This window comes from Carlito syrichta, unplaced genomic scaffold (assembly GCF_000164805.1).
Source record: "Carlito syrichta isolate Samal-C Ts95f unplaced genomic scaffold, Tarsius_syrichta-2.0.1 Scaffold303144, whole genome shotgun sequence".
In the NCBI taxonomy this organism is placed as follows: Eukaryota; Metazoa; Chordata; class Mammalia; order Primates; family Tarsiidae; genus Carlito; species Carlito syrichta.
This window is the reverse complement of record NW_007247240.1, coordinates 636741-664278: the sequence shown is the minus strand read 5'-3', so window position 1 is coordinate 664278 and position 27538 is coordinate 636741. Positions and strand designations below refer to the sequence as shown.

Genomic DNA, 27538 nt, shown 5'->3' with positions numbered 1-27538 from the left:
TGATTTTGGGCCTGTTGCCGAGATGAGGCTCGCCAAGTGGCCCGGGCGGGTCTCGAGCCCGCGGGCTCAGGCCGTCCGCTCGCCTCGGCCTCCCGCGGCGCGGGATGACGGGCTGGGCCCCCGAGCCCGGCTGTACCCCACATCTCTAAATTAAAAAAATGGAAAGTTTAAGAAAGCGAAAAGAAGAAGGAAATACATAAGAGCGTACGGAAGCAAAGTGTTTTCATGTACAAAACGTGTGAAGGTCCAGATCATTGCGAGCAGGCTTTTCACCTTGGCGAGAAACCCAGGACCCGGGAACTGAGTGGGTAGCGGTGTCCGCCAGCTCGGGCTCTCGCCCACCAAGTCCCCCTGGTGTGCCCCTCCTAAGTCTCCGTGACACCCAACAGCGCTGGCAGATCTCCACAATGCCCTGGGGGGTGGGGCAAGGACAGGCTCTTCTCGGGAAGCCTTTGAAAGGAGCACTCAAAAGGGGGCCATGCTGCAGAGCTTGCCCTTGCAGATTCCGTCCGTTGGCCTGCAGGGATCAGCCGCTCTTGCCGACAGCTGCGGAACACTGGAATGCGCTCTGGCCAGGGTCCCTTTAGCCATGGGTGGGCGTGTGGGCTCTTCTGGCGTCTTGTGACAAGCGACGCTGCAGATGGCCTTGCTGGCCGCGCGCCTCTCGGGCGCCACTACCCTCTCGGTTCTCGGTCCGGAGTTATTCACAAAGGTGAAGCACCTGCTCACGTTGCTCTTTCGTGCACTTGTGCGGTTGTGTTTCCAGAATAAATAAAGGTCTGTGTGTTTTGAGTTTTTAGGCGGCTTTAATCTTAGCCAACTAGTTCTTTAAAGATGAAAAGGAGGCGTTTTAAGTGTCCTATTTAAAGCCATTTTCAGATGATTGGACATCGCTTAGTCGCTCTCGGCCTTGACTCATCTTTTTATATGGGACATTCACGTGGAAGAGAAATTGGACTTCTGTTGTTCTCTAGAACCAGGGTATGACTGCATGTTAGTCAGGTAGAAGTCTTGGCTCTAAAGATGTAAGAACTTTCTAACAACTGGCCATTCAGCAATGGAATGGCCACCTGGGGAAATGCGGGTCTCTCCCTCTGGCCCGAAGTTTTCTGTTCCAGCCTGGAGGAGCAATCTCAAGATGTTCTGGAAAAGATTCCGGAGTTTAGTGGAACATTATACAAGGCCAGTGTTTCCAAGGATGTAGTGCGGACCAGGGTGTATGTGTGGGAGTGCTCTAGGCGAGACAGACGTTAAAAAACTTCGACTGGTATCTACTCACTTTTACACACATATACTATGTTGCTGTCTTCCTAGCAACTCATATACCCTAATATACAGTGGTAGTACTGCTGAAATCATAAATAAGCTCTGGTAAAAACGTGCTTGAGGACCTCTAAGGTCTCTTCAAAACTGAGATTCTACAGTTCTCAATCGACTCTCAGTACTTCTGAAGTTTCAACTAGTGAAAATACTTCAAGAGCCCAACCTGCTACATTTGTCACAAGCAGTTTATACACAAACCAAATTCCAGCACTACAGAAATTTGTGTATTTGGGCTTGTGTACTGGTCAAATCCCATGAAAACTTATTAAAAATGAGAGCCCCTAGCCGGGCATGGTAGCGTGTGCCTATAGTTCCAGCTACTTGGAAGGCTGAGGCGGAAGGATCGCCGGAGCCCAGCAGGTCCAGGCTGCGGTGGCCGGGCGCGGCCACTGCACTCCAGTCTGGGCGACAGAGTGAGACTCCGACTCAAAAGAAAATTGAGAGCCCGAAGCCTTAGGTGAAGGCCCATCCTGCAACTGTAGTCAACTTAATAATTGGAGGACAATACCAGTATTTTAGGGAGTGTGTTAAAGTTTCTTCAGTGGGAATAAACCTGCATATCTTACATGAATTCAGACAAAAACGACACGAGTTCCCACGCACGAGAGTTGCGGCGGCATCCCTTGACCCTCAGCACCCGCGAGGCCAGTGTTGGCAGAAGAGAACGGCGATGGTGAGCCTCGGCTTCGCGCTCCCACGGTTCCTCTGTGACTCCCAAAACCACCATCCAGTTCACCGTGTTGTCTATTTGGAATAGAATGTACGCTTCTGCACCGGAAATCAGAGGCAAATATTTATTTAATCCACATATGAGTTTTACATGATATTCATGGTGTTATAAACACAGGCACTTTTTTAAAAAGTCAAGGTACATGGAAGAGTTACCTCCTCACTCCAGCCTACTCCAGCCCCCTCAAGATGGAATATCTGATATTCCATGGGGGTCAGAAAGGCCCCGCCCACTTAAAGACCACGGTTTCCTACTTCAGTCAAGCGGGTCAATGAGCTTTGGGACGAAGGGGCATGTGTCTTCAGAATTTTAGCTCCATCAGGTGACAGAATTAATTAAATGGGTAGTTTGTAATACTTTTTATTCTACTTGGTTCAAGTCAGAGAAAAATTGGCATCTGTATTCCTGCTGGCCGTATCTACTGACCAACAGCGTCCCATAAAGTACAGATTAAAACATCGTTCATCTGCACTGGCTTTCATTTAGGGCAAGCACTGTAAATTTAGTAAGTCACGGGACAGAGCAAACGGGACAAAGTTAATTCACTGACTTCGAGTTTGTATCACACACATGAATGCATCAAGACAAGGTTAAAATCTACAGTGTCAAGTACTTATAACTTGTTGAATTCAAAATGAGAAAAAAAAGGAGTACTGGAAATGGACCCATCCAGAGCTACTCTATTAGGATACACTTTAACTTGGAGGGAGAAATTGAACATAAACACAATTGTGTTAGTAAAGTTTTCTATTTCTTGCTAGTAACACATTTTAATTTAATTTGGAAAATGCATTAATTTTATTCAAATATGTTCTTCCTAAAATATAAATATTTAAATTAATTTTATAAATGTAGAGAATGTAGTTTCTGTTGATCCCACACAGATAGATATTAATCAGTCCAAAACTTAAATGACAAATTATATTTCTAATGATCATTTTGTCTATAAATATATAATAGGATCTTGGCAACTTAATTATGAGTAATTAACTCATACTTCATATAGTACCGAGCACCTTAGATTACACATTGTTGAATTAAGCTATTGGCATCAATATATGTTTTCTTTACAATACACAAATATAATTCTCTTATACAATAACATTCCAGTGATTTTGAAAATATGTAGTGAAAGAGTGCAATGGGACGTACAAACGCATCAAAGCTTTCCTACAGTATTCAAGCTGGGACTCCACTTTCCAGCATTTTAAAACAGGGAACAGACAAAAAGTCAACTTCCCAAAGCTGTGTTTTCCAAAGCATTTGTTAAAGAAACATGAGCTTTGCAAGATGCTCCGTGAAAGGAGTTCTGTAGGGACGTGTGAGGACGGGCTCGCCAGGTTCCCCCTGGAAGAATCCCAAGGAGCTTTAAAGTCTTGGAGGAAGCCGGCAATTATGGCATCTGTTTACCACTTCTTAATTCAGCATTTCATAATATGCATTACCAAACCCCCACCCCTCCCTCCGCCCAACAAAACGCCACCCAGTCAAGCCTCTTGGAACGAGTGTCATATGATGCTCCTTTGGGGAGACGCTGGTTTAAAATAAACCTTTGCAACTCGATGAACATATAAGTCTCAGTGAGCAAAGTCATGTTCCTTTAAAAGTTTCACTTTTTGCCTGAGTGTTGGCTAAAGTATAATTCTTAAAAAACACACAGGCCTAACACAATGTCTGTCTATGTAAACTATAGGGGAAGTGAGTACTAGAAATGCTTGCAGAAATTCTAGAGCTAAGGTTTGAGAAAAGTGACTCCAAACAACAGTGTTATTTTTAGTGACTTTGTTTTGAAAGACAAAAGCAAAAGCATTGAACCAGAAATGTGCTGTATACTGTCTGAAAATATTCTTGTAGAAAAATATCAAGCCATTATATAATTTCCCTGGAATTCCAGAAGAGCTGCAGCTGCCATCAACAGGTTTGACTGTAGCGCTGGGTCCACGTGCAACACGCCAGGCCGTATCAGGCGTTAAAGGGGGCCTTAAAGCTTTAACTTGCTTGAAAACACGTGCACACAAGCGCAGGCAGAAACAAGGGCTGCGAAGCTGCTTGGTACCACGAAGAGGGGGACGATTTGTTAACCCTAACCATGTGAGTTGTTTGGTGATACATAAACCGGGTAACAGTCTTTCTGGGAAAATACCCATAAATCTGCTGTCTATAAATGTAGCTCTCAGTCTTGGCTATAAGACAGCAGACCCTGGCGTGAGTGTGGGCCCAGACCTACGCGTCTTTTGCGTGCACGACCCCTCAGCAGAGCTGATCAGTTTCAGCATCAAGAGCCTCCTTTGGCTCAGGGTCCACTAGCTTGCCCCTCAGATCAGTATCTTTAATTCCTGCTCAGCATATGCTAATGAGAACACTTCTGAATCACGCTACCCTACTGAAAAATAACTCATTACAAGTAGATGAAGATTTTTCTTTCCACACCAGTGAAATTCAGCTCAACCAGAATTAGGAAATAAGTCGCAACAGAACAAGGGATTGGGGCCACGGGGGTCCAGGACCGGGGAAGGGAGGTGAAAATCTTTTCTCAGCTCTCCAGACCCTGCTGACCCGGGAGCCGGCGACCTAGAAGCTGGCGGGGCTGAGGCTGCACCTGCCGCTCCGATGGCCGTTCCTGCTGCCGCTCCTTAGCCGCTGTGCTTCCAGCCACCCTCGCCCTCACCCGCAGGGTTCTCGAAGGCTTTGCTCGGATGCCCCTCCTGGCGCGTGCTCAGGGGACCCTTGCAGCTGCGGAAACCGGCCGTCTGGGGCAGGTGCGAGTGACCCCTGTGGGCTCAAGCTGGTGCCACGCGTGCTCTCTGTGGATGCTGCCGGCAGCCCTCCTGTTGCTCCCAGGCCAGTCGCCTCCTTCAGGCCACCAGGCCCAGTCTGGCAATCTTGGCTGACAGGAAGGAATGGATGGTGAAAACGATAGGCTTGGGGCAGGAATGAAGATCCAGCTGCTGAAATATAAAAAGAGAGAGAGAGAGATTTTAAATGGATGCTTGATGCAGAACCGTGATTTCCCCATCACACACGTCCGCCTCTTGTCCTGCTTTTAAGTGTTAACTGGAGCAGCCGCACCTGGAAATCGCTGCCCTCGGGGAGAGGCAGGAGCCGCTCTCCGAACTCATTCCTCACATCCTGCCACCTTTCTTCCAAGACGGGCTCTGTGGAACTTAGCTAAGCCAGTGCCCTAAACGCTGAGGCTGCCCTCTTGGCTGTCTGCGCGATCTGGTTTTTGTGCCAGCGGTTGTGTGTTGGGTTGGGTACAGCATGACGCAGGACGACGCTCCACATCTGAAGATTCGGTTGAGTCCTGGTCCTGACACTCCTTAGGTGGATGATCTGGGACAAGTCACTTAAAATTCTTCTCGGGCCGGCATCTGGGAGGAAATGCCATGGGTGAACCTTCCTTACAGACTGGCGAGCACAGAACCCGTGCTCGGCGGCTGTGCTCACAACGCCCTCCACTCCCGAGCCGCCCTAAGCATGCGCGCCATCTCTCGGGGAGAGCACCTGCTAGTCTCGCTCTTCTCAAGCGTCCTACAGAGCCCACACCTGCAAGACGCACAGTCACCGCCAGAAGTGACTCCACCACCCGGCCTCCCTTAGGAAAGGGGCAGTTCTCGATGCTTCTCCATGTCCCCGGTTTTGTTCCGATGACGACCTTGTTGGGGGTATGACTGACCTGCGTGAATGACGGCTCCCAAAGTGAGTGTGTGTCAGCACGGACCACACACCAGATCCCCGCTTGTGATGACAGCTGTTACGATTAGCTCCACGATTAGTTACGATTAGTGTGGGGAAACTGGGACCGGAGAAGCTGTAAGACTTTCTGAAATCATAGCTCTCGGAGCAAGAGTAAAGAGAAGGGTGGGCTCAGACACAAGTGTGACGCCAGAGCCAGGCCTTAGCCACCACATTCCGCGCCATCAACATGGAAGGCAGGTCACAGAAGAAGCCTTAAGTAAGGATCACCCACGTCAGTCCTGGCACCTCATGGATGGTGAGACGAGAATGGACAGAAAGAAAAGGTTTTCCCAAGACAGTTGGTAGCCTGGTTGCAGACTTTGAGCCTGGGTCTGTTTCATTTCCTGCCATGCTTCTCTGTCCTCCCCCACTGGGAAGGCCGGCTGCCCCCTCCTGGGTGCTTAGCCAGACCCTGGGAAGGGCAGGGCTGTGTCTGAATTTGAGCTTCTCAGCTGGACGTACTGGCGGCAAAATATCAGTCCTTCCTAAATCTTCCAACTCAGGCTGTAATTACAGGCAGAAAAGGCGGAAGTTTCAACATAAGTGATTTTCCTCAGAGGCAAAAGTAGCCTTGAATTTCTGAGCCAAGGACAAAGCAGGAGACCGATTCTTGTTCTTCCCGCTTTGCTAGAGCATAGTTACCCTTAGGAAAAAGGACACCATCGGGTGATTGACAGAGCAGCCACCAAACGGGAAGGGTTCTTAGTGAAATGGGTGCCTCAGGGATGGATTTACTGGCTGAAACATACAAATAAACAAACCCAAGTTCAGTACAGTTCTGCAGCTCCGTTTCAGAAGTCAGGACAATGGCTGGCTGGAAATCGTTTTCAGAAGGTGAGTGCAGGCTAGGCTCCGCTCACAGGCTGGCCTGCGTCCCAATGCCTGTGCCTCTCATGGCAAGAGCTCTGGAGCCCACGGGGCCAGGCGTATGGCGGCGTCCAGGGCACGCGGAGCACCATGCCTGTGCCGGGGCAAGTGCCTTCCTGAAAGTCAGCAAGCACTTGTTGGCTACCCTTGCGGCTAGGGCGGACCTACACAGAGACTGTTACTACACATGATGTCCTGCACACGACAGCACCAATAGGATGCGGTGTCTTCCCAAGACCCCACAAGGACACTTGCTGGAGAGCGACGACGGTGGGACCTCAGCCTCCGGGCAAGGGGCGTGAGAGACGCCCTCCCTGTGGCAGGCGGGTGCAGAGCTCACTAGAAAGCAGGAATTCAGACACTGGATACCGGCCTTGAGATGAGTGTAAGCGTGACTTCACTGACGCATTTGCCGGCTGTGTGGCTGTGCGGCGACACGCGCCCCGAGCATCCGTGTCCTGTCCGGCCCTCTCACTGTGGAGTCACCCGGCTCCTCCCCGTTTCCCGCTGCCCCTGCTCTGCCCTCACGAGCACGCCCGGCCTTTGCTCCCTGTCGTCCCCAAACCTCGCTCCACACCGTGGTTATATTAGATACTTGAGGCTTTTTTGAGATGCTTGGCATGTTTTCAAAGCTGGTGAGACCTTAGGTGATAAGAATTTAACGCGAACTTTGCAAAGGATTGTTCTTTGGTTCAAATATTTATGTCGTCATTTCACAGAAAATGAGATTAAAGGAAAGAATTTTGAGATAATTGAATCCAATCACTGTTTTTTAAGGATCATGTAAAACACGGGCCTGAAACAGTCTGCTAAGAGTCACATGCTGGCCAGGCATGGTGACTCAGCCTGTAACCTCAGCACTTTGAGAGGCTGAGGTGACGGGCTTGCCTGAGCCCATGGGTTCGAGGACAGCCTGGGCAATTTGGTGAGACCTCATCTCTACACTAAATCAAAAAATTAGCCGGGCGTCGTAGCAAGCGCCTGTAGTTGCGGCTACATGGAAGGCTGAGGTGGAAGGAGTGCCTGAGCCCAACAGGTCGACGCTGGGGTGGCTGTGAACGTGATATTGCACTCCAGCTTGAACGATGGAGTGAGACTCCAACTCAAAAAAAAAAATCACATGCTGAATATATGCAGGCAGCATTATGTTGCACAGGAAATACACAAAACCACACTGTCTAAAGAAAAGCACTTACAATTTCGCCATCTTTGCCTCCAAAGTCTAAGTACAGCATCCTGATTCCATCATCCGAAGACATTTTGAGCTTTTCATAAGGAGCCTGCATGATTGTCTTAGGAAGGGTCCCCTCCTGCGGTTTAGTGGTAATAGAAAATCCGTTCTCATAGTGGACGGTCAGACAGCACTCCTGATTTTTGTAGGTGCAAGCTGAGAGAGAAAGAGAGAGAGGGAAAATATGAACCCTGGAAATCAGCCCATTTTCCGTCACTTAACACTCAATGTCTCCTTGAGCCCACGGGACCAGCCACACATTTCCTACTAAAGTAAAAAAAAAAAAAAGTAGTACTTGTTCATGAAAATATTCTCCTTAGATTGGTTTTGACACTGTGATTTAACTAGCCCCACAGAACTACAGGAAATAAAACAGGAAGAAATTCCTTCCGCTGGGACCTGCTGGCCCACCCAGGCTCTCGGCCTTGTCTGGTCGTGGGACAGCCAAGGGCACGGGTGCACCCACCTGTGGCCAGTGGGCCCTGCCTTGGGCCAGAACACACATCTGATGTGACTGAGTAAAACTACCTCTAAATCCCCATTGTTCATCACAGGTGTGTGTGCACACACACATTGTGTGTCTGCCGCCAGCTGCCTCACTGTGGTCACAAAGTTAGCACAGGCAATGCGCACAAGAAGTCGGGAGGGACTCGTCTGCAACTCATCTATTTTTAATTTTAAGAAGGGGCTAACAAAACTCTTGGGAAACTGGAAGGGTGTCCTCTTAGTCTCTGATGACCTTGGATTCTGGAAAAGCAATGGCCGCTGGCGGATCCCAGACACGGCCCCTCCACCAAAACCACCCCCAGGAGCCTCACAGTGATGTCCACATGATGCCCTCCATCCGAAGGAACAAAGCAAACGCCTGGGCAGGGCAGGAGCAGTTTCCCCCCAGGCTGGGCAGGGGATGCCGCCGCTCCAGGGTCCTACAGGAAAATGGGGAATGTTTAAAGTTCTTGATCAAAGGGCTCTGGCAAAGGTGAACAAGTCTCAGGTTGAATTTTGGGCCTCAGAAAACACCACACTTAACAGACCCCGTGAGTGTACTGGCTCCGTTTTCGATCTACATCTAAAAGGTCTGCGGGGAAACCGTCTCTGTGGGGCTGGGTTGATAGCTTGGGCACGTGGGGTTCGGGTTGAGAACTCGCTCTTGCTACAGCTCCGCGAGCCCGCTCAGCTTCACAGACCGCACACTTCCAAAGCAGCAGCTGGGTCCAACATCCTAGGTGAAGAAAGCAAAGCTGCTCCAACGGCTTGGCTCTCGAGACTGGCTTTCGTCCCCTGTCCTGTCTCTCTCCCGCACTTGGGACGCAGAGGGCAGCCCAGTCTCTCAGGGGGCGAGGAGACCTCCAGGTTTGGGGGAGAAACTCCCCGCAGACGTCTTTCAACTCGTGACTGCGGCAGCCTCTGAAGGCCTGTGAGGCCACCCCGCCCAGTCAAGGAGGACCAAGGACACGGCAGGGTGGTAGCTGGCACCCGTCTTGACTCCTCTTTTGCTTTCTGGAGAGGTGGGGATCGCACTGTGTGGCCAGGCTGGCCTTGAGCTCAAGCCATCCTCTGGCCTCGGCCTCCTGGGTCGCTGGGACTGCAGGCACCCCTGGGGCTGGCTCCTCCTCTTCGAGACTTTTATCCCACCTCTGCAGAGCACGGGGTGAATGGGCTCTGAAGGTGGTTTTCCTCCACGTTTACACTCCAGGGCTCTCCCACCAGAATGAGCTGGTCGTGGTTCCTTCTCATCCCAGTTGGCCTCAGGTAGTGTTTATGGCTTCTGTAGTTATCTGAAGATGTCCTCAATCTCTGCTGGCTAAACTGAACACATTCTCGGGTTAATTGAAGCTCTGACGGAAACCCAACCTCCTCTCCCAGCTGCAGCCACGTTCAACGTGTAGCTGGGTTGCACCTCTGGCCATTTCCGTAATTCCTGCCCCCCACCTGGCTGGCTCAGCTCACAACGCTTGGCTGTTCTTCTTCGGCTGGTCTGTCGGCAGCCTCCCCGATCTCCTGTTGAGTAGAGGTCAGCCCATTGAGAAAGGAGGTTTGATACACTGTGCACAAAGTGACCAAGCCAAATACCGTGGGCATCTTCATTCCTTCCCAGAACACTTCCAGAATTGTTGCGTGGAGTCTGAACGTCTCTGGTGATACACATACAAGTTTATTAAATTGAGTGTTCAGGTGGCTTGGGCTACTTCCACCTCTCAAGCCGCAAACTCCAGTTTTTCTTGCCGTCCAGAGAAGGCATCAAAAATAAAATTTCAGGGGCACTCCCAAAATGATGGGAGGCACTTGAGGATGCCTATTAGAGTCAGGATAATTACAAAAGGCACTGAGTATCTCAGATCAGCTGTGGCAGAAATTTTACGGAACATATGACTTTGTGCCTGGGTGCGCAGAGGAGATGAGGAGAAACCTCCCATAGTGTACGTGTCACATCCTTAGGAGTCCCCGGAAGTCGCACCTGGTGCTACCCCCACTGTGAACACGCCACAGTCCTTAAGAGATCCTGGAAGTTGCCTCCACAGTGAACGTGCTGTGTCCTTAGGAGATGACAGCCTGAGGAGTTGAACCCAGTGCTGATGGCTCCAGAGGCTCTCTGTCCTGAGCCCACCGGTCCTGGAATCCAGGAGAGACTCGCACTCAGGCTCTGCCTGGAGCTGCTGAAGCGGTCCCTGTCACGGGGGCAGGGTCAGCACTTCGAGGCTTTTGAAAACACGTTGTGGTCACTGTTTTCAGCAGCTAAATTTTGGATGTACACTCCTAAGACGTCCTGTGGTAAGTCCCTCAGCCCTAGGACGGCCAACTTCGCTGCGGGGAAATGCCCTTGACCTGATCTGGGGGCACTGAAGAAACAGGCAGGAAAGCATGAAAAAAGCGTGACAGAAGAGGCCTCGACGCTGCAGCCACCGGGCACACGTGGCACCTGCGCACTGGAGATGGCAACAAGGAGCTGGGACACTTCAACTGATGTAAACCACCACATGTGATGAGCACAAGCCCCACGCGTCTGGCGAGTGATCACAGGAACAGCTAACAACGGTACCTACTGGCAACAGCCCCGGGGTGGGGACCAGGGACTGTGACTCCTATCACACCTGTGAGGTAGGTACTGTTATTTCCCGTTTTACAGTGCAGAAGCTCAGAAATTGGTCATTTTTTTCACCTTTAAGTCTTTTATGTTAAAACTGTGGGGTGCAGTTCAGGGTTCGGTATGCAGATGTTCATTGTGCAGGTGCCCTTGTTAATGAGCTGGGCGCCCTCTTCCCCAGGCAGTTTCCCATTACTGCCAATCCCATCTCCCCGCCCCCCAACACCCCTGCAGTTTCCCGCTACTGTCAGTCCTTTTCTGACAGTACTGCGATACTTGTTCAAGGTCCACTTAGGAGTGAGAACATGTGTACTTGGTACTTTGTTTCTGTGAAAGATCGCAGAGTATTATAGGCTCTAGGTCCATCCAAGTTGCTGCAAAGTTCATAATTTTGTCCTTCTTTATGGCTGCGTAATATTCCATCGCGTATATGTACCCAATTACATTTTTTTTATTCAGTCCTCTTTCAATGGGCAGCACAGTTGGTTCCTTGTTTTTGCTATTGTGAATAATGCTGCATCAAACATGTATGTGCAGATATCTTTTTCAAAGAGTGATTGAGTTCCTCCGGGCATATTCCCAGTAAGGGGATTGCGGGGTCGTATGGAAGGTCGATTTTTAGAACTTTTAGAAATCAACACACTGTTTTCCACCGAGGCCGCACTAGTTGACACTCCCACCAGCAGTGCAGCACTGTTCCCTTTTTGCCACACCCTCTCCAGCATCTGCTGTTTTTCGAGTTACTGACGATGGCCATCCTGACTGGAGTTAGGAGGTGTCTCCATTCCAATCTGCATTTCTTTGATGACTAGTGAGGCTGAGCATTTTTTCAAGTATCTGTTGTTTGCTCGTGTGTCTTCTTTGGGGAACCGTCCACTCCTATCTTTTGCCCCCTTTGTCATGGGGCTGTTTGTTTTTTTCTTTCCGGCACGTTTGAGTTCCTTGTAGATCCTAGATGTTAGGCCTTTGTCAGACATAGAGTTGGCAAATATTTTTTCCCAGTCTGTGGGCTCCCTACTCTCTTGATAGTTTCTTTGGTTTTGCAGCAGCTTGTCAGTTTGATAAGGTCCCACTTGTCTATCTTATCTCTTATGGCAGGGGCACTTGGGGTTTTGATCAGGAATTGGCTGCCAGTTCCAATTTCCATAAGGGTGTCTCCTGCATTTTCTACGATTCTTATAGTTTGAGATTTTACATTTAGGTCTGTGATCCATTTAGAGTTGATTTTTGTGTATGGGGATAGGTAGGGGTCCTGTCTCTGAGAAGCAGGACAAGACTACCGTCTGGTGGGCGGCTGATGGGACAGACAGGCCAGGATTCAAGTCCAGTTCTACTTCTTCCTTGATCACTTACTGAATTTCTTAGCTTCTTTTCATTATCATTATTTTTTATTTGAAAGATGTGGGGTACAAGTCAGGGTCAGGTATAAAATGGTCATTGTGTAGGTCAAGTTTGGGCCTCGCTTTGGTCCCCACTTCACCTGGTTTAAGATCGGGTACCCTTGTTGATGAGGTGTGCATGTGGTCAGCCAGTTTTCCCAGCACCATTTACCGAATAGGTTCTCCTTTCCCCAGTGGTTGGTGGTGGAGGTTTTGTCAAAGATGAGTTGGTTGAGAAATTGAGGTTTTGCTTCTGGAATCTCAATTCTGTTCCATTGGTCTCTATGCTTATTCTTGTACGAATACCAGGCGCTTTGATTATTGTAGCTTTACAATAAAGTTTAAAGTCTGGGAGTGTGATACCTCCTACTTTGTGCCTTTTGCTGAGGATTGTTTTGGCTATTCTTAGCCATTCATATTTCCATATGAATTCCTGTATTGTTGTTTTTAGGTTTGAGAAGAATGTTAGTGGTAATTTGATGGGTATTGCATTAAACCTGTAGATTGCCTTAGGTAAAATGGACATCTTAACAATGTTGATTCTTCCAATCCATGAGCATGGAATATTTTTCCACTTGTTTGTGTCATCTTTCATTTCTTTGAGCAGTGTTTTGTAGTTTTCATTGTAAAGGTCTTTCATATCTCTGCTTAGGAAGATGCCAAGGTAAGACATCGGTAATTGAACGGGTATTGTGTTAAATCCAAAAGAGGACTGAATTTAAAAATGTGGTACATATACATGATGGAATATTATGCAGCCATAAAGAAGGACTAAATTATGAACTTCGCAGCAACTTGGATGGTCTTAGAGTCTATAATATGAGTGACCCATCACAGAAACAAAGAACTGAGTCCCACATGTTCTCATTGCTAATCAGACCCTGAACAATGATCATAATACTCTAAGAACGGGATTGGCAGTAGTGGGAAACTGCTGCGGAGGGCGGGGCACACCTCATCAACAAGGGTACCCGATCTTAAACCAGGTGAAGTGGGGACCAAAGCGAGGCCCAAACTTGACCTACACAATGACCATTTTATACCTGACCCTGACTTGTACCCCACATCTTTCAAATAAAAAATAATGACAATGAAAAGAAGCTAAGAAATTCAGTAAGTGATCAAGGAAGAAGTAGAACTGGACTTGAATCCAGGCCTGTCTGTCCTACCAGCCGCCCACCAGACGGTAGTCTGGTCCTGCTTCTCAGAGACAGAGAGAAGTGAAGGAACAGGCAAGAAAGCATGAAAACAGCATGATGGAAGATGACACACAGCAGACGTTCTCAGAAGCAACCCTAAAAGCTCGGGGTCAGACTTACTGGAAGACTGTGGTCGTGGCACTAGCTACCAGGCCATGTAAGGCCCTTTTGGTGTCCTTGAGACTGGGAGAGGTAGGCCTCGGATCTCAGAACCAGAACCAACCTGCCTTAGGGCTACGTTTAGCAACAATAGCACTACAGACACTGAGCTGTAGGCTGCACTGACTGAAGGAAAGCACTGGGTTAAGCAGAGTCTACCAGGCAACACACAACATTTTAAGGCATGCGTGTCGTTATTAACATTACCTTAGCGTCCACATTGCTTTTCCAGCCTCTTATCTTACCTTTGTCCAGTCAAACATGTTAAAGCATCTATGTTTATATAAGTTTGTTTTGATACCTATTTATCATCTGTCTTTAACTATCATTATAGTAAGTTTCCTACATATGACCGAATGCTGTGCTGGGAGTGTGTTCATAAGTTCCAATTTGTTTGTAAGTCCAAAGTTAGCCTAGGTACCCAACTCACACAATCGGTTATACAGGACCGTACTGTGAAAGGTTTATCACACTTTTCACAGGAATAACACATACAAAACAGACACAAAAAATAAAGAAAAACATTTGAATGTTGCATTGCAGTATCCTGAAGAGCACAGTAGTACAGTACAGGACAACCGCTGGCACCCAGGAGCTGGCATCGAGCGAACAGGCCAGAGAGTGACTGTCTGGAGGAGGGAGGGGAGGTGGGAGATGGCAGAGCTGAAGGATCGTCGGCAGCAGGGGACGGAGGGCCAGCCGCCGTTTCACTCACGCCTGATGCTGACAGCTCAGGCTCTGGTTCCTGGCGGGATTCGATTCTACCTGCCCTCTTGAACGCGGTTCGGTGATGTCTGGAGAGCAGCTCTTTTTCTCATCATAGATGACGCGCGAGCACTGGACTGCATTCGGAATGGCTGCTGCAACCTTCACATGCGGTTCTGCATTCGGGTCCTGTGCCTCGGAAGCTGACCGTGACTCCTCGAATAAAGAGCACCCCCAGCCGGGCTCGGTGGCTCAGCCTGTAATCCCGCGCCTTTGGGAGGCTGAGCTGAGTGGACTGCCCAAGCCTGCAGGCTCGAGACCCGCCTGGGCAGCGAGACCTCATCTCTACAATAAATCAAAAAATTAGCTGGGTGTGGTAGAGTGTGCCTGTAGTTCCAGCTACTTGGAAGGCTGAGGCGGAAGCATCGCTGGAGCCCAGCAGGTCGAGGCTGCGGTGGCCGGGAGCGGCCGCTGCACTCCAGTCTGGGCGACCGAGTGAGACTCCAAAAAAAAAAAGAGCACCCCCTTGCCGTTCCCTGCATCGAGAATCTCTTCGGCTCTTCATTACTTCTTCTTCTTGTCTCTCTTCGTCCTTCTCTGGGCCACCCGCCCATCGGGTCTTCATTAGTGAGCTCCTCACATCACACGGCAAGGAGTTCTGTAGAGCCATCCTCTTGCAGCTCCAGTTTCTTGCTGAGGGTCACTGAGTGGCTGAAGACCACCTTGGACTCCTCGCCCACCTTCTCAGACCCGTGGAAACTGTGAACAAACTGCAGGCAGGCAAAGCTGCTTCCGAACCCCATTCATGGTGACAGCTCTAACCTCAGCCAAAGTCACTGTTTTTTGTGGCCTTGTGGGTGTTACAGTCCTTCCAAAATTGTCCCAGCTTATTCCTTATTCATCACTCACCTTTACTGCCTGATGAAAAGTGTGATGTAAATGATATTTCTTTTTTTAAAATATTTTTTTATTGTAAAATTGTGGGGTACAGTTAAGGGTTAGGTATACAAATATTCACTGTGCAGGTACCCTTGTTGATGAGGTGTGCCCCCCCGTCCCCAGACAGTTATTGACTATTGTTAATCCCACCTCCCTTCCCCTCCATAGTTTTCCGCCACTGTCCATCCTTTCCTTCTAGTACTACGGTAGTTATTCAAGATCCACTTATGAGTGAGAACATGTGATACTCAGATCTTTGTTTCTGTGAGAGGTCACTCAGTGTTATAGACTCTAATTCCATCCAGTTTGCTGTGAAGTTCATGATTTTGTTCTACTTTATGGCTATGCAATATTCCACTGTGTATATGTACATTTTTTTATCCAGTCCTCTTTTGATGGGCAGCACGGTTGGTCCCATGTTCTTGCTGTTATGAACAATGCTGTGATAAACATACGTTTGCAGGTATCTCTTTTATAGAGTGATTTGAGTTCTTCTGGGTACATTCCCGGTAGGGGGATTGCGGGGTCATATGAAAGGTCGATTTTTAGAACTTTTAGGAATCGCCACACTGTTTTTCACAGAGGCTGTACTAGTTTACACTCCCACCAACAGTGCAGAAGTGTTCCCTTTTCCCCGCATCCTCTCCAGCATCTGTTATTTTTTGAGTTATTGATGATGGCCATTCTGACTGGAGTTAGGTGGTATCTCAGTGTGGTTTTAATTTGCATCTCTTTGTAAATGATATTTCTTGAAAGTCACTGTAACTCCTTGGCCCATAGGTTGGATGAGCAACGTAGCATTCAGTGGCAGATGCACGGCTTTGACATCAGGGTGAAGGTCGTCCATGAGTGGGAGGCGGCCGGAGCACTGTGGAGAGGCCAAGGAATGCCGAAGGCGACGCCCTTCTCCAGGCAACGTTCCTCCACCTCGGGATGAAGTGGCGGAAAAGCCAGTCCTGGCGAGTGGCCTGTGAGACCCAGGCTCTGGGGCTCCTCGTCCCCACGACAGGAGGAGAGCCTTGGCTTTGCTTTCAAGGGCTCTTGGGTTCTCCGCATGATAAACCAAGAGAGGCTTCGGCTTCACGTCGCCGGCGGCATCGCCACCAGACAACAGAGCTAGCCTCTCCTTTGCTGCTGTACAGTCTGGCATCAACTTTTCCTCCTTACTGATGTCACTTCGGTCAGGCATCCTCTCCCAGAACAGTCCTGTCGCATGCATCCACATTAAAAGCCCGCTCAGGCAAATATACACTTTCATTGGTCACTTCTTGAAGCATTTCAGGAAACTCCCAGGCAGCTACTGTATCTGCACTCGCTGCCTTGCCTCCTACTTTTACCTTGTGACGGTTGGCTCTAGCCTTGAACGGACGCAAACGGCCATGGCTGGCATTCGAAGAGGCGCCCTCTGATTCTCCGCTGTGCTGCTTCTTCAGGTCTTCATAAAGGCTTTTAGCTTTCTCTTGAATCAGCAACGAGCCGAGTGGGACTTGACTCAGGTGTGGGAAGTCTCTCCGCCTCCTCCATCACTTTTCCACGTTCTTCCAAATGATGGTCGACATCATCGGCACAGCCCACTTCACGTGCTCCGTGATCTTGTCCGTGTTCTTTAGCATCATGCCGATGGTTGAATGATTCAGTAAGAATGAGCAACACCTACTGTCTTTTTGCCCCACTCCCCTGTCCCAAGTGTTTTCACTTTTGTTTCTGCTGTTATCATTTGGTGCTTCTTGACAGTACCAGCTACATCACTGCCTCTTTTACATTTTTTCCAGACATCCTGGGCTTGAAATAAAGATACTGTACTCCTGTACTTTATACAGTACTGTAAACTACACAAAAGCACAGCTACTCGTAGAGGATGCATGCACGTGACAATGTACACTGAACACATGAACTAATGTGACTGGACACGTAAACTCATGTTCACGTCTTTGAAGTTCGCAACTTGAAGCTTCATATGTAGGGCACTTACTGCCTGTCTCTCTCTCTCTCTCTCTCTCTCTCTCTCTCTCTCTCATCTATCTATCTAATGTTTGGGAGAGTGGCATGAAAGTTATCACGGCAGCTTGAGCAGAACTCGCATTTGCTGGATCCCCGGCCTAACAGTGGCAAGTTCTGTGTCCCTGTAGAAACGACAGTTGACCAAGAACGGACCTCGGAGTGACACAACCAAGAGTTAAAGTCTGTTCTGCACTTTTTAATTGTGTGACCTCGAGCCGGTTCCTTAACCTTTCTTCCGGATGTGCTGCCCGGTCAGTCAGGTTGGCGAGGGCATTGTACAGATTAGATGAGGTGGGCAGCACACGCACCTGAATCACACGTTCTATGGAACAATAAAATGTTTACGCCGGTTTTCCAGCTTATTTCATTTTTAAAATGTTCGTCTTCCCCAGATGAACCGATTTCAGGCCTCATCCGAGGGTTGTCTTTCACCACACAAGTGACACCGGGAGACGCCACGTGACGTGCCCGGCACAGAGCAGACGCTCAGCGCGCTGAGGGTGCGGGCGGCTCTTCCCTCTGCGCAGACCCCCACCTCCATGACTCGTCCCTCCGGAGACGCCATGTGGGCCTGGCCACTGCTCCTTCCGTCCCCCCTGCCCCTCCACCCGCGCCGGGGGGGCCCTGCCCACCTGTCCCAGGCCTCCCCGCACCTAGACGCTGTGGCTCCTGTTCTTTTCACAGCCCGGCGCCCCAGTCGTCCAGGGATCCTGCGAGCTGCCTGACAGAGCTCCAACAAATGCATGTGGGGACATCTTGCTCAGGATCCATCTCTGCTGTTCGTGACCTAGCACCCCATTCATTCATGCCTCAAAGCCCCTTTCCCCAGGAAGCCCCCCCTGAGTTACAGGTAGGAAAATGACAACTATCGAGTTACCAATTTTTCTAGAATGAAGCTGGGGTAAGACTTTTTATCATCAAAACTGTAGGGCATACCTCAGTAGGACATATGCCACCTTAACGTAGGAGAACTTAAATTTATCTCTGGAACTTTAAGTCCCCAAGAGGCCAGTCATGGAAGCCCCTTTGGGGCCGGGTGGAGCTGGGAACGTGTCCTGCCAGACGCTTGTCCCTGGTGGCCCGTGGCACTCACCGGCGGTGACTTCGGCCACGAGTTCTGCAGAGTGGTGGCAGCCCTGCACGATGCCCCTTGTCCAGTGAGAGAGGTCCCTGCTGGTCTCCGCCCTGAAGAGATGCATCTCGATCCCTTGCCTGGTGCCCGTCCGCGTGGCGAAGGACAGATCCGTGACTGCCGGGGGGGATCCCTTTCCTGGGCCTGAGTAGACTAACCTGGAGGGGAGAGGGGAGGGAACGGGGGAGGGAGAGAAGGAGAAGCCGTCAGGGTGGAGGCCACTTTGTGCACCCAGCACACAGCCCGTGGCAGCTCCAGACGAGCAGCTGGCTCCCGCTCTTCCGGTCTGGAATCGAACGGGTCCACGACACCCTTCCCTTGGCCATCCCCTCTCCGCCGGCAGAACCAGGCTGAGTGTGCCCAGAGCAGCGCCTCGGGTGACCGTGCAGAGGAGGCGAATGACGTGCCTTTGAGTCACTTACGCTCCCTCGCCAGAAAGAAAAGGAAACAAACACATGTGAGGAAAGAGAGCATGGATGCCGTGTGGACTTCTCTCCTGCGGTCCACGCACACACACGCTTGTCTCCACGAACTGGAGGCAGCGGTGGCTCTGTGTCGGGGCCAGCTGAGTCTCGCGCCTCTCGTGGCTTGGGGCACAGGCTGTGGCGAGTGTGCTCCTGGGGCTTCTCACCACCGTTCCCCCTGCCCCCCCAGCACCCGCCAGGCCTGGAACTCAGCTGAGCGGTGCGGGTGACCTGGGGAAGAAACGCGACGACTGCACTTTCAGGGAGGCCTAAGGGACGTCCAGGAAAGACTTTCGCCACATGAGATTTCATGCTGACTGTAGAACTTGCGCTCGGGACAGCGCGTGACTTCCGCACAAATGCTTTCTGATGGCCAGACGTGAAGCCAAGGAACCCCCTCGCCCCCTCCGGACAGGGGCCAGGCCTGTGGCTCCTGCACTGCTGCCGACACGGGGCACAGACTCCCCAGGGTAGCGGAGAAGCGTCACTCTCCCCGGGAGTCTGCACCTCAGCCTTGTCCCTCAATACAGAGAGCAACACGTGGCCGTTCACTCAAGCAGGGCAGGCGTCCACCCGACACGGAGGAGAGAGACCCCCTCAGGCAAAGGGCTGGTTGCCTCCGGACTCCACACGGCCCCAGGGAAGTCCCCAAGCTTGCTTTCTCTTGCACAGCGAGCCCTGTGGGACGGATGGCCCGCCTTCTAAAGCACATGCAGGCTGCCAGGCGAACTCGAGCCATGAGCCTGCTGTGGGATCCAGGTGCGCTCCGTGCCTGCAGCCCTCCTCTCCAGCCTGGGTGAAGAAGCCAGACCCCCCTATTAGCTTCTTTTTAATCCCGGGGAATGCCTTGGTGGCTCACTGTATCATCTAGGTGTGAGTCTTCTGGATAGAGTATCACAGGCCCTGATGTTGTTCTGCAAATACTACGTGCAAGCGTGGGAAAGTGCATATGCATCCACGGAAAAGTCCTGGAAGTGCTCGGAACGCGTCTATGTAAAAGAAAAGCTTGAAACAGACCAGCAGAGGATAAAGCAACTTCCTGGGTGACTTCACTTTTTTTTTTATTCTTAAGATTTTCTCTAGGTAACACATACAGCCAGTCCTCGGATAATGTCATCCTGTTCAACAGTATCGCGTTACAATGCTGATGAGAAAAAGACCCACTCCTGCAAGAGCCACTGTCACGTTCTCCCTGCCTCCACGGGGGTTTCCTCCGGGTCCTCCAGTTCCCTTCCACACCCCGGGCTGTGTCTGTGAGGTGAACTGGGTGTCCCAGAGTGGCAAAAGGCGAGGAACCAGGCGCGTCTCATGGGGAGAGCGGGAGCAGGGGAGGGAGAGGAGGTTCCCGGCTCTTTTAAGCCACCAGCTCTTGCGTGAACGAACAGAGCAAGAACCCCTCACTCACGCCTCAAGAACAGCAGCCACTCTTTCATGAGGGCCCCGCCCCCACGGTCCAGTCACCTACGCCCCTCCCCCACAACACGGGGGCACTTTCAACAGGCGATCTGGAGGGAGAAGTACCCAAGCCACGTCAGTGTGCCCAATTCACGGCGGCGTCGTAAGGGCTGAACGAGTTGATACTCGGGTACTGCATGGAGCAGCACTTGGCACAGGAGATACAATCCCAGCCGTTGTTGCCACTGGAACATACATTTAACCGGGGCAGGAATTTTTACTTGATTATCCCCTGCTGTATCCCTCGTGCCTAGAGCAGTTCGGGCATGTGGCGAGCACTCAGTAGGCCAAATGGATGGCTAGAACACAAAGAGAACTGTGTCCTCTTTCCCAAGAGGCCCGAGGCTGACGACGCCACAGACCCCCACCCATGACCACAACCACACAAAGCAGAAGCTCAGGCTAAATCCAGAGAGCCTGGGCTTACATCCACAAACTGTTGATTTCCAGATTACTTCAGCCCTGAAAAAGTGATTCTGAAAGGTCCCTGGGATGTTTCATGAGAACGGCCCAACCCCCATTGCCTGTGTCTTTTTTAAAATCTGAAAGCAACCAGCGTTCAGTGGTAACTTGGCTGTCCTGGGAGTCAGTTACCTTTTCTGGTCTGGGGGATAGAAGTTGACTGTTCTTTCAAACAAGGTAAGATTTCACATCCATGGCCAGCATGAATCCAACTTAAAGAATTGTTTACAAAGGGTCCCAAAGCCAGATTAAAAAAAAAAAAGCAAGTAGAGCGTGTCTGCGTCTTAAAATTTTAAATGCCCAAAGTGGCAGGTTCCATGAGGCTCAGGTCGGCAGCACGACGAGACCACTTTTAGGTCAGGTCTCTGTCCAAGACTCAGGGACCTCACACTGCGTTTTGCCTCTGGGTCCTCTGATATGCCCTTAGCTTGACTGGCTTTGAGAGAAACAACAAAACAAAAAAACCTGTCTCACAAGAAATGCTTATGCATCAGTTTAGTTTCTGGGGAGGTATTGGAGGATGCTACAGAAAATGTTCTTATACAACATTCTTACTAATATCCTTAATTAAAACGAAAACAGGTGCAGCATACAGATTCGGCCATGTTAGTCGAATCACACGTTGGGCGACTGGTTGCCGAGTGAGATCACACCCTTATGCTCCTAAGTTGCTGTGACGGCACCTCCAGCAGATGCCACAGGCGAGCCGCAAAGGAGAAGCGAGAGCGGCTGGGCAGACCCCCTCACGGCTCTGGCGACCTCAGATGCTGCCCTCCAGGACCACCCTCCCAGAGTCCGGCTGTCAAGAGACCCTCGAGGAGGGGAGTGAGAGCCACGGGTTACGGCAAGGCCGGCCTGCCGGTGGAGGCCTCCCCCCCAGCCAGGAAGAGCCAACCAGTTGCCTCGCGGCTGCTTTCGTGACTTCATTCGCCCGCGTGTGGCAATGACGTCGGGCGGGTTCCCTCGTCTCAGCCGTCGCTATCACTGAGGGACATTCGCGGCAAGCCAAGTCCCACTTAGTGCAGGAGAATGAGCGGCAAAACGGCATGGGCACGGCCCTGGCTCTGCGGTGGTGCTATCTGGGTGGACTTCCCGAGGCCGGTGAGCGTTCCCACACTCCTGGTGACACGTGGAGGGAGGCGAGCAGATGCTCCGTGGAGGGCCGTGCTGATGACTTCTCACCTCAGCCTGGGGCAGCCCTTTGAAAGCATCTTGTGAGTGCCACCTTACACCCAAGGAAGCCCTGGTTCTACACGTCAAGCAGCAGCCCGGGCTCCCGGATTAGCATCCAGGATCCGAACCTGGGTCCACACGACCGCCGAACCTGTGCTCTCGCCCTCATGCCCGGAAAGGGCCACCTCTGCCTCCGGCCACAGTGGGGAGGAGGCCACAGAAGGAGCCTGAGGGAGCCTGCGGGTGTCCCTGTACGCGCTTTTCCACAGGGGAACAAGACCTGCATCTTACTCACGGGCTGGCGTCTCAACAGTCCACGTTCGGCAAGCTTCTCCTTTGAAGTGAACTGCCTTTGTTACCTAGCGCTCTTAGAGCTGTGACTTTAAGTACATTTTGAGCCTTCTAATTAACTCTAATATATTCTCTTGCCTTCCTGTGCTTTAATTAGTTCAACACACATCACAGGGCGTGTAGAAGACACGGTATAAAGAGATCTTCAGGAGTGTCTCCGTTATGGGAAGGAATAAAATCAGTCCCATTTCACTGGGAAATAACCTGCACAATCAGCTCCTAGAACACCTGGCGTTTCGTCTCTCTCACGTGCTGCTTTTTAAAGCCCCCCTACCACCAGCCCCAACCACGATGTGGGCCACTCACAGGAGCCTTTGCAAAGTTTCTTCAGTGGAACTGACATTCCTGCCCCAGAGGAAGCCGTGCCCGGGCCTCCTGCCCACAGGTGCCACAGTCGCAGGGGGACCAGCCTGGGGCGGGAGCTGTGTGTTCTGGCCTCATCCCTCTACTCTCCCTCCTCCAGACAGGCCAGGCCTGCACTGAGCTCGGGCCTTGTAGCATATGACTTCCACTTAAGACTCCAGAAGTCCCTGATAGAGCGCAGCACTACTTGCAGAGTCATTTACGCCCAATTACAACTGTTCTTAGTGACCTTAACACTTGCTAACACTTGTCGATGGTATGTCGTATATGGTCCTATGCTGAGCACCCACATATACCCTCTTGGTCCCATCAGTCACTGTGCGAAACAGAAGACACCACTGACCCATTTGCTCTCCCTCCAGGACCCCTAGGAAAGCAGACCCACCTTCCTGCCTCCCAGGAAACACCCACAGAACACTCCCATATTCCTCAGAGTGAGGCTGACCCCCAGGAACGCCCATGGAACACGCCCACCTTCCCCCAGAGTGGGACTGCCCACCGGGGAACGCCCACGGAACATGTCCGGAGAGTGGGGCTGCCCCAGGCCCAGCCAGAAAACCATAGGCTGATTATGACTTAGTGTTTGGCAAATGCAATTAGTCAAATTTCCCTGGCAAAAGAGCTCCTAAAATTTCTGAGGCTGGCCTGAGGCAGCAACTACTTTTAGCACTTAGAAAGGGTTGGCTCCTCTGGCACCAAAGATTACCCATCAAGAGAAACACCTCTTGTCCAGTGGCCTAGGAGTAGAAAGTGTACAGCCACTGTCGCTCCCAAGGCCACCTGCGCCTTCTCTTGGGCCTGTGTGTTACCAGTGGGGCTCAGAGCAGTGTCACTCTCTTAACAAGCTCGTGTTTCCAAAATTTCCACCACCGCTGGGATTCTGTGTGCAGAATTTCTGGGTTAAGCCTCCTCTGGAATTCCAGAAACACTGCGAGCTCAATCCTTGCTCTCTGTAGACCCACCTCATTCGCCAATTATGACGACAGTGACAAAAACCAAACACTTTAACTCCATATGGGCAAGTATACCTTTTCTTTTTTAATGCTCAGCAATATCAAATAAACTTCGGCTAAGCAAACAGTGTTTCCCAAGGACTCACAAAGAGCTGAGGGATGAGAGAGCTAGAATTACAACATGCTTGTAAACTCCTGAGTGCACCGCTGTAAATCGTACCACGCGGCCACCATGGAGGCTTGTGGCAGGAGAGGGAGCTGGCTGCTTGTCCACCTCTTTGAGGGCGGTGACCCCAGAACATGTCGTGAGCAGTTCCGATGCCACTGATGTGAAACACAATCACATTTTTATCTTCCAGAAAAACACACATTAGAGGTGCCTGGGCCTAAATGGAAAAACCCCAGCCAATACACAAACCAGCCACGCACTGTCTGAGGGAGGAACTCCCTTCGGAAGAAACCTGTTTCCCACTGGCTGCAGTCCGAGCCGGTTTTTGGGCAAGGGGAGACTGTCTCTGACATTCCGAAAAAGCTCCTGGCTCTGCTCCAGGAAGAGAAGGGACTTCCAGTTGCCTGCCCTGCTGTGTGCCAGGAATCACGCTAAGAAGGCTGTACACGTGTCACTGCCACAGCTTGTGTCTCCCCAGGTTCACGCACGGAAACGCTCAGCCCAGTGGGGCTCTCTTTGGAGATGCGGCCCCTAAAGAGCTAGTGAGGGTCACACATGGGCCCTGACACCACATGATCGGTGTCCTCGTGCGAAGGGACACCAGGAGCACACCCTCTCCTCACACGCTCAGTAAGAGGCCATGCACAGACCAGAGGGGAGCCACCCACAAGCCAGGAAGACAGCCCTCTCCAGAACCCAAGCACGCTGGCACCTACTCTTGGACTTCCAGTCTCTGGAATTATGAGAAAACAAATTTCCGTGTTCAGGCCAGCCAGCCTGGGGTATTTCGTGATGGCTGACTAACAGATCCATCCTATGTTAATTTCAGAGTCACACTGCAGTAGACATCATGGTCCTCCTTTTCAGATCAGGAAACTGAGGCCAGGGAAGAGAAGCCATGGACTCGTGACCACACAGCCGGCAAACCAGGGCTGCCTGGGCCAGACTGGCGTGTGAGCCCAGGTCTGCCACGTCTGACAGAGCAAAATAGTGTTTTCCTTCTTTACCAGTAAATGCAATTGTTTTCCATTTTTCAAGGTGTTTTTTGAGACTTGTTTGCACACTTTTTAAAGTTTTTGCTCATGGGGTAGACTTCCAACAACCTTTTTAAGAAAGTGGTGTAATGGTGACCTGTGAAGTTTAGTTGGCCACAAATTTTCAGTGTAATGGAGTTGTTTAAAAAAATGTAGCCAGCACCCTGCAAACCCACAAATGGAAAAGGGGTTAAAAAACAAGAGTGATGGCCATGGTGTGGATTCAGCACTCAGTGTGTGTTGAGCACTATTCTGGGCACTCTGACCATCTCATGTGACCCTCCTGATGGTCTGTTAGCAGGTGCGGACATTGTCCACAGACAGAGGAGGACTCGGGGCAGAACTCGCCCGAGGCGCCAAGCCAGCACACGGCACAGCCAGGATATGCAGCCAGGGAGCGGGTTTCCAGAACTGCATTTGGCAGACCCCGTGGCAGACCCTGGGAGGACCCCCTGACGGACCCCAGGATGGACCCCGGGACAGGCCCTGTGACAAATCCTGTGAAGGACCCCAGGATCACCCCATGACGGACCCCAGGCGGGACCCCGTGAGGGACTTCAGGATAGAGCCCATGCCAAACCCTGTCCAGGACTTTGGGACTGACCGTGGGCAGCCACTGAGATGCTGACCATGAGCGGGGAGTGGGAGAACAGAGGTCACACTGGGAAGGAGGCAGTAGCACGCCACGAGGGCCCGGAGCTGGGACTGCACACACCCTCCGTGGTCAGCACAGCTCTAGGCCACAATGCCCTGAAGAGCCGTGGGAGAGTACCACGCCCTCACTGAGGAGATCCTCCCGCTGCCCATGACCCGGATGTCACATTTTCCCAAAGCTCATGCTGAAGCAACATTCCCCAGGCCATTGCATGGAGCGGCGGACCTTCAGGAGGTGCCTGGGTGATGAGGGCTCATCCCCTGAGTGGAGCCAGGGCCCCTGTGGAAGACACTGGGGTGTCTGTCTGTCCTCTCCTGCCCTTCTGCCTGTGAGGATGCAGTGACAGGCACCTTCTGTGGGGCGGAGATCAAGGCCTCACCAGACCCAGCTCTGCTGGCGTCTTGACCTGGGACCTGCCAGCCTCCAGAGCCACGAGAAGTACAATCCTGCTCTTTATACACTGCCCACCTACAGCACTTGGCTACAGCAGCCCCAATGGGCTGAGATGCCACAAGGCCTCAGCAGCAACACGCTGGCCTCTAAGTCAGCAGCTCCCAAACTGTGGCCTGCCAGAGACGCGTGGATGGCCTGTGACTCACAGGTGGACGGTCACACAAGTTCCTGACTCCGTCAGTCTGGAGTGGAGCCAAAGTGCGCAGGCTTCACAATTTCCCAGGGCTGCTTCTGCCACCGGTGAGCCACGGGGGAAAAGCTCAGTCTCGTCTCTGATGCTGTCCTCACTCACGAGCCCTGGGGTGGCCTTTTCCTCAGCTGTTAGTTGGAAGAGTTGCACAACTTGACTGTCAGGAGAGGAAGGGTTTAGCTGACACACTCGCAAATTCAAGGAGCCTCTGAAGCTAGGAAATGAGGACATGCACATGGGAAACGGCACAGAACAGCTATTAAGAACCAGATCTTGGGTCCCTTTCCTACAAGTTGTCCAGTGGGTAACTGACTCACCTCTTAGCTCCTCGGTGTCCTTATCTGCGAGATAGGAATAAAGCCTTAACCTCCCCGGGGTTGTGAGGGTTAAATGTGGAGCCCTGAGTATCACTCTTGCCTGATGCTTATGAAAAGCACACCCTCCTGACCCACCAGAGCCTACTAAGCCAGAGTAGCCAAGGCTGGGCCCTGAGGACCTGAATGGCAATGGGCAGCCATGTGGTCCTTATATTGGACAAGGTCTGCAGACCCTGATGGAACCCCCGTGAAGTGGGCTTTGGCCGTGACCTATGCCCCACGGGACAGCCTTGGGTTTCGTACCGGCTTGATCTATTTTGAAAATGGTATTATCAGGACTTTCTTATAATTTCACCCAGGATGAGTAGTTAGTAGACGCCCTATTACAAACATGTAAAAGACACGGGTCTGTGTCCATGAGAAAACTTAAGCCCTACCTTTAAGATGTGTGCCTATTACTATCACTTAGATTTCAATAAAAGATTTAAAAAATAAATTTCTAAGAGATGGCTCCCTGCTTTGGAAATATACAAAGATGAATCATGCCCCTGGACAGGCCAGGCGCCCTGGGCCTGCTGGCAAAGGACGCAGCGATGCTGTAGCTGCATGGAGTGCACAGGACACAAATGGAAGGTCCCTCGATGAACGTGCGTGAGCGGCTAGAAAAGCGTCCGGAGGAAGGGGGGCTGCATGGAAGGATTCCCTCTCTTCCTGCCGGAACCCAGCAGCCTTGGCCCAGCCGCCACTGCAGAGAGCACTGAGCCTGCAGAGGGAGCAGCCAGCATCTCGGCACCTCGCTGGGCCCCACCCAGGGCTGCTGTGGGCTCACCTCCCACATGACTCCATGGGGCGGGGGCGCGACCGGTGCTGTTTGCTCTACAGATGTCTTTTCCTAGGTGCATCTGCGGGTCTTGGAGAGAAGCCGGCCAGCACAGGTGAAGCCAAACCATGGAGACTGACGCCCAAGCCAAAGGTCAGCGAACACCTATTTTTTTTTTTTTTTGAGTTGGG

General features: G+C 51.2%; 1 protein-coding gene across 1 annotated transcript in view; it reads right to left on the bottom strand.

The window, feature by feature from the left end:
• Nucleotides 1-4872: 4872 nt before the first annotated feature.
• Nucleotides 4873-27538, bottom strand: part of LOC103260223 (beta-1-syntrophin-like) — a 139896-nt gene continuing 117230 nt past the window's right edge. Inside the window, exons 10-12 of the mRNA XM_021712238.1 lie at nt 18450-18646; nt 7855-8045; nt 4873-5001 (exon numbers count right to left, since the gene is read on the bottom strand). Coding sequence (XP_021567913.1) covers nt 4909-5001; nt 7855-8045; nt 18450-18646 — 481 coding nt within the window. The 3' untranslated portion in view covers nt 4873-4908. The remainder of the gene's footprint in view (nt 5002-7854; nt 8046-18449; nt 18647-27538) is intronic.